Source organism: Mytilus galloprovincialis, chromosome 9 (assembly GCF_965363235.1).
Source record: "Mytilus galloprovincialis chromosome 9, xbMytGall1.hap1.1, whole genome shotgun sequence".
NCBI classification, from domain to species: Eukaryota; Metazoa; Mollusca; class Bivalvia; order Mytilida; family Mytilidae; genus Mytilus; species Mytilus galloprovincialis.
The window spans coordinates 64,377,677-64,388,798 of record NC_134846.1 but is presented as its reverse complement, the minus strand read 5'-3'; the positions used below and the strand labels follow the sequence as shown (position 1 = coordinate 64,388,798).

Here is an 11,122-nt window from a genome sequence, read left to right as displayed (position 1 = left end):
TAACCGGTTCGCTAATCGTAGACCAGTCCATCTATAGACAGGTGTTTCGGGATAAATTAGTCAATAAAGTGTTCAGTTATTCGTACCATATCTCACATTCAGTTTTTTTTTTTTTTTTGTATATCCGTTTAGTGACACTGATAGATGATTTGAAATCAGTACTAATTATAACGGCAATCATCCTTATCGCAAACATTTTCAAATAGACTAAAACGTAAGCTCCATCCGATCAGTTAATTTAACATTGGTAATACATGTACCGAAAAATTTAAAAGAAGCTAGACCGAACCGTCTAAACAAAACAATTAAATATACGTGGAAAAAGATGGCATTTTTATGGTCTGGGAAGTGAAAAAAAATCTTGAAAAATGCATACTCGTATGTACAGCGAGAGGTTTGGGTGTCATCTATTTCTATGACAGTCATCCCACATCCTTTTTTAATATAAAATGTAACATAAAGTAAAATCACCAAAAATACTTAAAGCATATATAACATGATCAATAATGCACATAATGTTCATTTTTTTGCTAGCACCCTATGGATATAAATTGTGATATATAATATTTATAGGGATATAGTTCAGCAATTCCATGTTCTTACAATGTAAAATTCCGACATCGTTTCGATTTTTAAAACATGTAAAACAAATTTCCACTTATCAAAGCCGTTGAGCCAAGTGTCATTTCTTTTATCTATATAATAAAAAAACAAACTGATAAATACGCATTTATAATACACAAAGTTGAATAACTTTTTTCTGTGTCCTGATTTTCCCGTAAAATACGACATCATCACGATGCGGTTTTGGTGTGATGCAATACCAAAAACGCTTAATCTTTCACATTTATTATTGACCAACGAATAGAATATTTTTTGGAAAAGTGTGCGATATAAATTAGTTCATAAAAAGAATCTGGTTCTTTAATACCATTGAACAAACTCAAAAGTAAAAAGTATTGACATGAATAATAAATGATAAGCCATAAGTTTAACTTAACTTATCCATAAATTATCGAGAAAAACTGGATTTTCTACCAAAAATAATGTTGCACCTTAGCTGAAGTATTTGGCAAAATCGTTCGGAATTGGTGGTCCGCAATTATCTTCTAGATTATAAGTGTCATAAAGGTAAAACTGTTTCTTAAAAATTAACAGATTTTAAGAGAGGGTAGAACTGATCCTAATTGTAGTTTAAACTGCAAAGCAATTAAGAGTTAACATTTATTGTCATTAAAAATGTTTCGTGGTTATAAGAAATTAAAAATTGAAGGATCATAGACATATATTGGAATTGATTCGTTAACAGGTAGTTTCTCTACTTTTTTTATTTAGATTAACATGTATACCATGTTAACATGCATTCCGTTTAAATTGTAAATATTATAACTATATAAATAAAAATATAATAATCACATTCAATTGAAACAACAATACGTATAAACGGCTGCGCATGTGGAAACTAATTTTTCTTTTGAATATCATAGTTTAATATATTATTATTGTCGATTATTTCCATAAACACGATAATTTTAACATACGATTTACTTTAGAATTTTCAGTCAAGACAGAAAGATGAATACCAAGGAGACAATTTTTAAACATAGAAATAGGACAGACAGCACCATGGAAAACGAAACATGACAGAATTCGAAATACATACAAAAGTGCAAAAGCACTACACAATTAAAGACCGACAGACACAAACGAAACCATTTGCTCTGGGTATCCCTGAAGTTGCTTTATAATAGATCCACGTTTTATTACTACTGTTAAATTCATTGCTGTAACATATCTAGTGCGAGTGGCCTTTGAGTGTTTTTTCCCTAACTTTAAGACAAAACCTAACTTATAAACCAACGATACATATACCTTCTTACTATTAGCGAAAACAGTTTTATACATTTATATATTATACATATATTGGTTTGTTATTTATGCCAATTACTCTATAACAACAGTGGTGGTGTCCTCTTTCTTAAAATTCCAAAGTCTGGTGATTACGATGACCGCATTAGTTTCATCGTACTTGAATTATAGGATACAACGGATATAGTTAGTCTGTCTCATTATTGATATGCGTTTGTTAACATTGAAATTTGGTAATCAAATATAATTTATACTTAAATTATACTTAAATCATTTCAGTTTAATAAGTGTTTTTTTTCAATATTGTCTATGTATTGATTCTTCAGTTCATGGTGTTTTCCCTTAGGATTTTAATTGTTCGCGGCAATCCTTTACTATAAATATATAATTTAAATGTCGTTCTACGTTATGATTTAAAGATGATTTAAATTTTATTATGTCAAAGAATCTTCAACACGATATTGTGAATACTGCGTGACACCTTTTTTAAATGATGATAGGAATTATCAGACAGTTGGCCAGCGCTGCATTGGACCATACCACCGACATAACCCGTCTCTTTTAAAATATGATAGACATATACAAAAAAATAGCGAACAACGCATCGTTCATGTAACCTGACTTTGAACATGTTCAAATGTGGTGGTCTCATACACCCAGATCAAAACATCATATTTTTGGATGTGATCAGGAATGAATATTTAACTACTTTATATCTAGCAAATAACGGAAGTATTTCGGTTGGCATATATGGTTCATTATTAATTTTATTTATTAAATGCTCAAGGTGTAACAATATCTATTAAAACAGCTGATGATTATTTAACTGCTAGTATATGATCGCTGATACTTACGGAGAATGTGTGTGTTTGTTGACTGTGCTTTTGAAGCTTCATTTTGATTTCTTAGCTTACTTTGAATTTTATAATGATTCAGTTGAATGTATAAGCCCAATAGGCTAAATATGAAAAACATTAAAATCACGAAAATGCTGAACTCTGAGAAAAATTCAAAACAGAAATTAAAGTCCCTAATCCAATGGCAAAATCAAAAGCTCAAACACATTAAACGAATGGATAACAACTGTCATTTCTGACTTGGTATAGGCATTTTGTAATGTGAAAAATGGTTGATTAAGCATGGTTTTATAGCTATCTAAACCTCTCACTTGTATCTCAGTCGAATAAAATTTCATTATATTGACAACGATGTGTGAACAAAACAAACAGACATAATTTTAACAGTGATTTGATCCTATATTCATTAAAGTGTTTAGAATACTTAAGATGTGGGATTTTCTGAGGATTTAACCCTGTTTTAATATACAGTGCGATAAGTGTCGTCAATTACATTATTACATCACGGTGCTATCATACTCACAACTAAGCAAACATTCGCACAAAGACTTTATATTCTTAGATGTGGATTAGATACGTTTGAAAATTATCACTTGATCCACCAACTTTCTTTGTTATATTATTTTATTTGAAAGTTTTACATTTGTTACAGATACACAAAGTACCGGTACCTTATCATGGCCTCGTTAACGTTAGTATATAGAATTTCAGTGATAAGGTTTGTACTTGTTAGTGCACAATATATATAGTAATAATGACAAACATGAAACTGAATAGAAATAAAATATTATGATATATAATAAATTTGATTTCATGAAACTGATTTAATTTTTGCTGCAACCAGATTATGGAATTTTTCAATTTGCCTTCTTTATTTATCAATAAAAAAATCTGCTTTGTACTAGACTAATACGTTGAGTCTGATCTTTAACGTGCTAGTTTACAAGAATACGACATCCTGTTCTGATTGGAAGACGATCACATGGTCCAGTCTTTGTTCTCACTCCGTAATGTTGCGTGCTTATTGGAATCGTAATAATAATGTTATTATTTGAATCAAACCCACGACCTCATGCAATCTAATGAGCAATCTACTACGAGACCATCGAGGCGATGTCTTTAGATTGAAAACCAATAAAAAATTGACGAACTTACCGTAACAGTTGACGTTGGGCGAAGCTATGAAGAAATATTATTTGGCAAACATTGGTTTGTCGGTTATCTGTTAATCTCTAAATCACTTGTTTTTATTGTATTTTATAAATATATTTTTTTTCTTAATACATTTCAATTCACTTTATATTCTAAAAAGAGTGGCGAAAGAGATCGACAAATAATCAAACTCATAAATCATAAAACGAACAGACCATGCAATGGCAAAACGAGGATACAAACACAACATAAAAGACTAGAGACTGACCAACACGAAACTCAGCGAAAACCGATTCTGATCTTAGTAGCTCCTGAAGGGTAGGTATACAAACCCTGCTTCACATGTAGCATCCGTTGTGTTGATCATGTAAATACACAGTTGGAGCTTATTCGTCGTCATGATGGTGTCTATTACATTTCATTTTAATATTGTATTAACTGGAAGATTTATATGCATGCTGAAATTTTGCTACATGTATAAATGGAAAATTACACTCAGTCTACTAATTCATCTGTTATATTTAGTGTATTTTACTTTTGATAATTAAATTTTTAACTTTTGATAATTGATAATTGACCCGAACTATATATTTTTCTTACAATGCATATTGATAATGTATCAATTATATTTGATTCGTGTCTGACCGATAGGAAAGTAAATAAATGATACGTTACGTTCTTATAAAGTATTTATTTGATTATACTCATATAATATATCAATTTGTTAAGTCTATTATTTGATGCTTTGTAATCTGTTATGTGATATCAGAAGACAAATAATGTTTACCTACTAATTAATGTATAATGATAAACCCCATGTGGTTGCATTGAATATAAGCTTAGATTTTTATCTCTATCAATTGAACTAATTAAAATAGGAAAATTCACGACTGTTGTCTCGCTTCTCATTAACAATATACATCAATAAATGCATGCATTCCATAACAACGCTACTGTTATATAATTAAACAAAGATAAAGAATTTGTAAGATATATATATTCTATAATTAACTATTTGCGAGTTAAGCAAACAGCTTTAGGGAAAGTAAGATGGAGTAAATATTTATATAGGAGACGGCTTTCTCAGGTTAATAATGAATTAGTTCATTAAAAGTTCATCTAGTATATACAATAGAGAACAGAGTGAACTTGACATGAAGCTTTTTTTTTAAACATATAGATATTGATTCATGTGTTAAACATATTAATAGAACGTTTGAGTGCTTGAAAACCCCAAAAAGCAACAAAAACGTTGGTCATCTTTGATAATGTATTTGGAATTAGACTATTTACCGGATTTGTTATCACATAAGCAACACGACGGGTGCCACATGTGGAGCAGGATCTGCTTACCCTTCCGGAGCACCTGAGATCACCCCTAGTTTTTTGGTGGGGTTTGTGATGTGTATTCTTTAGTTTTCTATGTTGTGTCGTGTGTGCTGATGTTTGTTTGTCTTTTTCATTTTTAGCCATGGCGTTGTCAGTTTGTTTTAGATTCATGAGTTTGACTGTCCCTTTGGTATCTTTCGTCCCTCTTTTGTCTGACGTATTTGAAACCTTTGCATCTTTACCTAATTTAAGAACTACCTACAGGAGAGGTAATAAATTTAAATTATATTTAATTTGAATAGGCTGCGTGATATTGTTAACATATAAAGTTAAAACTATAGATGAAAACTTTTTGAAATTACAACCTGGACAAGAAAGTATTTTGTGAATCCATTACCTTATCATTCTTTTTTTTTAAATTGCAGCTAAATAATTACATGGTCATCTTCCTGTATAACTTTAATACTGTATCAAAAGCAAACGTTAATTTACATTAAACTTTGTAAAGCCTTCCATGACGAATTCTCTGCATGATTTAAAATGAAGATTGTAGATATACATGTACATATATATAAATATTATTGTCGTGCATCAAGAGGGCAACATTAGCCGTGGAAATGCAATGATGCAGTTTTATTATAACGTCTACTACTCAGTTTGCGTGATAGATCCTTATAATAATCAATGGGTAATCTCAACTGCAAAACAACTTTTCGTTTTTTTTATTAAAGCATATTGATAGTAACTCAGCAGTTATTGACATACAACATTTGTATCTCGATTGTGCTATGCATAATCACACAATCGTAATGATGTGCTTGATTGACATCTTTTCTGCTAGATATAAAAAAAAAATAGAATTGTTAACACAGCCAAACATTGATATGTATATATTTGTGTTCACACAGAGAACGACAAATAATTCTGGTTATAGGTTTACCTTTCTGGTCAATGCTCAGAACGTGCAATCAACCAAGTATGAATTTATATCATTAGATAACGAAACTAAAAAATAAAACAAAAAAAGGTTGACAAAATCGTCAACGCTGGATAAATGTCTATTCATACCACCAAAGAACCTATATAATCCTTACTTAGTCACAGTGGGTTTTTTTTAATTGAGTATTCTATGATAAATTTCTTCTAATCTATATGGGTAAAAAAAGTATTCCTCCAATATTATTCATCACTAGTGTTAAGAAAATGTTCGATTTCCTATTTACATGTATACATAACTTCTTGTTTAAATCATTCACGTCCTCAGACTCTCGCTGCATACTCTCGATTTCGTTTTCAACCTTCGTTTGAGATAATACATAACATTATTCGCCTACTTTTTTTTATCAATTAAGTATATATTTTTTGCATCACTTGTTAGTAGGTAATCAATAGTTAAAGCTGCATACAAGTGGTACGACCTGTACCACGTGTATGCACCTCAATATATTAACGCCATAAGGATACTGATGAGATTAATAACTTGATATTTGAAAAATTAATAATTAAAGTTTTCCAGTAATCGCTTGAAGGAACACATTTGCTTTAACGATGAATTTATTCATTGTTACACTTACTATCACTGGTAATAGATGATAATGTCCTCGTGCGACGGAAGACTCTATTGAACTATGATTTTTTTTACTTATTTTGTGGTTTTATTTTGCTGTATCGGAACAGTTTGTGCTGGTAAGTAATGATGAATTCGTTATTATAGTACTGACAAATATTTGCAGCAAGTTCTTTAATTATTGTATACAATAATTAATTGAGCTCTAATACACGTTTGTCGGGATTTTGTAATGTTTTGGTTATGTTTTATAGGGAATTTAGTTAAAGTTGTTTTTATCCTTAGTTTTTATATACTTGTTTAACCTCGATTGATTGATAGGACAGTTAATATTATAAATTTAGTTGAGATTTTAAGTACGTAAAGGTCCAGGTCATCTATTAAGAACTTACTACAATATCATGGAAAACCATTTACGAGTGTTTGGATTTGCAACTATTCGAGAATATGAGAAAACCGTTCCTTATTTTTTCACCATTAAATGTTTATTTGGTAAAAGTTCATTTTAATTTATGTATTTTTTATAAAGACCTAAAGAACCCTTTTTTATACATTACCGTTAAAAACCAGCGGACGGAAAAATAAAAAAACGGACTGTACGTACAGTTTCCTATCATTGCTTCACTTCACTCATTTAAAACGGTGGAGAGTTGTTTCATTGGCAATTATATTTTTATACTTACGCCTTGCAGCATAATCATCGACTTAAAAATAATGTTAAAAGACGTTCTCAGGACGAATCAAAAACTACAATTTTTTCTTTGGTGGAGTTTGTATTCCACGAGCCCAGTAGTAAGCACTTCTGTGTTGACATGAATTATCATTGATATGGTCATAATTATAAAACTTTGAAATGTTTTAAATACTAAGACTTTTCTGCCTCAGGAATAATTACCTTAGCTGTATTTGGCAAAACTTTTAGGAAATTTTGGTCCTCAATGCTCTTCAACCTCGACAATAAGAAATTAAATGCGTTCGGCACTTATTTCTATCAGATTTGTATTTTATTTTTGAAGATAAGTGGTACTTTAAATAATAAGATACAGTCTGCTCTTTGTTTTTTATAACAAGTGAAATTCTCAGTTCCTTATAGTCGACAAACTAAATAAGACGCGTCTTTTTCTCTCTAAATCAGCTGGTGGTTGCATTACTTTTATCTAAAAGATATAGCTTATGTGACAAATGTCTCAATGAAACTATTTATGAATGTGACCTACCGAATTAGACTATTTACCGGATTTGTTATAACATGAGCAACGCGACGAGTGCCTAATGTGGAGCATTAAACTATTTAATATTTTGAAAAAAAAAACGTTTTTTTTCCATTATTTAACAGAATCGTTCCTTCAGTCTTTTATGTATTTCTTATGATGTTATGATGACGTCATAGAAAAGCGTTCCATACTACAAGGGCAAAGCTGTCCTACGATGAAACAAATTGGGATTCCAGATCTGAGAATCAAAAAACATTTATCTAAAATTGAAAAAGTTTAGTATTTGTATTTACTACATCAATGTTAATTTACTTAACTTTATGAATTTAAAGACAAATATCCTGAAAAATGATATATATAAAAAAAAAAGATGTGGTATGATTGCCAATGAGACAACTATCCACAAAAGACCAAAATGACACAGACATTAACAACTGGTAATTTAAGAGCGATTTTTCAAAGGCGTACAAGGTTGTCGCACCGCCTTTTTTTTTACGTAAAAACGGACTCAACTCAAAGTTACGTCAATTGTTTGCTTATCAGTGCTCTTATAATGGCAGAATTTTATGTTTTTTTTTAATGTTATTTTATTTAATTTTTCAAAAATCTAAAATACATCAATTTTCGATAAGTAGTTAAAATGCACCGTCCATTTTGCGGAGTCTGACAAGAATGTCGCACTGGCTTAAAAACAACGTTTCAGTCGAATTTTTGTTTGAACGTTACGAAATATTCGCGACGTTGTGTTACGCTTACATGTACGAACATCGCTCGTTACGTCTTATTCTTTAATTTTCTATGTTGTGTCATGTGTAATATTGTTGTCTGTTTGTATTTTTCATTTTTAACCATCGCCGCGATATAGCCTTTTTGTGCTAATGCGGCGTAAAGCAACCAACAATCAATCAATCATTTTTAACCATGGCGTTGTCGGTTTGTTTTCGATTTATGAGTTTGACTGTCCCTCTGGTAACTTTCGCCCCTCTTTTACACTACCTTCAATGTAAAGTAATTGCCACAAGGTTGTAGTATCTTTTTACACGTCCCTTAACATAAGCCAATTCTATATTATTTGTTTGAAAGCTAATTTATAAAAATCTTTGTGATACAATATACCCGTGTGTTTCTCGCGTATGTTGTATAGATGAAGTCAACAGTGGTTTACTTATGTTCAGATAGTAACAAAAACAGTAGGAATCGCATTAACATAAAAAAAAATCATACGAATATTCTTATATATCCAAAACTTATAAGATACAAACATGTCGATAGTGCTACATATTGATATTTTATCGTATTAGCGAGTCGATGGGTGATGCTAACTTCAAACAAATGTAGCGTTGATTTCAGTCAATATTCTTTATAAATCTGTTGTAGACAATTTTAATAAATGAGGACCCTATGATTATTTTATGTCATTTAAACGGAAATATATGTACCAACACTATATCATTTTTAAGAGGGAAAAAAATGAAATTTGAGACTTGATGATTTTAAGAGAAAAAAAAGATAGGTTTTTGTTGACTGTATTTTTGTTTCTATGCTAATGGTTAAATATATTAAAAAATGAATTCAATCAGTCCTATTTCAGAAAACATGGAGCATTTTTCATTCAATTTTGACATAACAAATTGGAAAATCAAAATTTGAATTTGAAAAATGAAACAATCTGCATCTTTCTTTAAATTTTAGATATATTAAACGAAATAAAATTTGTTTCAATATATATGTTTAAATTTTTCAAATTGTCAACACTAATTTTAAATGTTTCACTGTTTCTTTTTTTTCTTTTTCCTTGTTTAAAGCGAAATAACATACAGAACTTATTAATGTTATATACGTGTGCAATGTGTATGGTATCATCTTATTCCGAAAATGAGTAGTATACTGAAAAGTACGATAATGACTTAATAAAAATCTACATCTTTTTTGGTAGAAGCTAAAAGCACTCGAATACCGAATAAGTTGGGAAGTATGTATCCGATATGCTGGTGAAGTTGTTATACTGCTGCTAAGGTGGGGAAAATTGATATTTCAAAATTAAAATCGTCTTGTTTGTCATAGATTCTGGTACTGAGATGACTGTGTATGTCAAATTCGAATTATAAGTCTTAAAATGAGTCGGATGAAGCCGTTGTTTGTGTAATTTCTAGTTCTGGGTGACAATTTATGGAACCCAATCAGAAAAGGTTGGATTGATGATGCAACGAACATCATCAATATATCTAAATTTGAAATTAAATAACTTGGCTTCTTTGACCCTCTTATTTTTCATAAGTGTCTGAAGGAACTCCGATTAATATTAAAATAAGAAGAGGTTGGAACAGATAGGCCTACAGTTCGTTCCCATAGGGTTGCCGGCAATTTGTTTCGAAAGTCTACCTCAAAATTTAACAAATACGTTGTCAATAAGATACTCCAGAATACTGATCTATGGAACGCCGTAGCTGCCTTATGTGTACTTGTTTTTAGATACGCTTATACTTTTCAATATATGCACATAGTTTTTCTATATATGCACATACTTTTTCTCTAAATGCACATACTTTTTCTCTATATGCACATAGTTTACTTTATATGCACATAGTTTACTTTATATGCACATAGTTTACTTTATATGCACATAGTTTTTCTATATATGCACATAGTTTTTCTATATATGCACATAGTTTTACTATATATGCACATACTTTTTCTCTATACGCACATACTTGTTCTCTATATGCACATAGTTTACTTTATATGCACATAGTTTTTCTCTATATGCACATCTGTTACTTATTCGTTTTTAATGCGCGGAGTATACGGTTGCACTTTGAATTAAATCGTTTTTCAATTGTGTTCATGTCTCTGGTGGTAACAATGTGTTCTTACAGATGAAATGACCCTATAAGCGCGATTGCAACCGTTCCAGTGCTCGGTTAATAACCTGTTACTTATTCACTTATAATACGTTTGTTGTACGTTGCACCTTTAAAAAAAAATCAATTGTGCCCATGTCTCTTGGTGTAACAATGTGTTCTTAGAGATGAAATGACCCTATTAGCACGCATGTACACGTTCCAGCGCTCGGTTGACACCCTGTTGTCTATTCGTTACCTATTCACTTATAATACGTTTGTTGTACGTTGCAC

At 30.7% G+C, this 11,122-nt stretch overlaps 1 protein-coding gene across 2 annotated transcripts in view; it reads left to right on the top strand.

Annotated features, from left to right (window-relative positions):
- The first annotated feature begins 6,763 nt into the window (after positions 1 to 6,763).
- Positions 6,764 to 11,122, top strand: part of LOC143045620 (uncharacterized) — a 104,877-nt gene continuing 100,518 nt past the window's right edge. For both annotated transcript variants that reach the window (XM_076218241.1, XM_076218240.1), the window contains exon 1: positions 6,764 to 6,893. In XM_076218241.1, the coding sequence (XP_076074356.1) occupies positions 6,836 to 6,893 (58 nt within the window). In that variant the 5' untranslated portion in view covers positions 6,764 to 6,835. The remainder of the gene's footprint in view (positions 6,894 to 11,122) is intronic.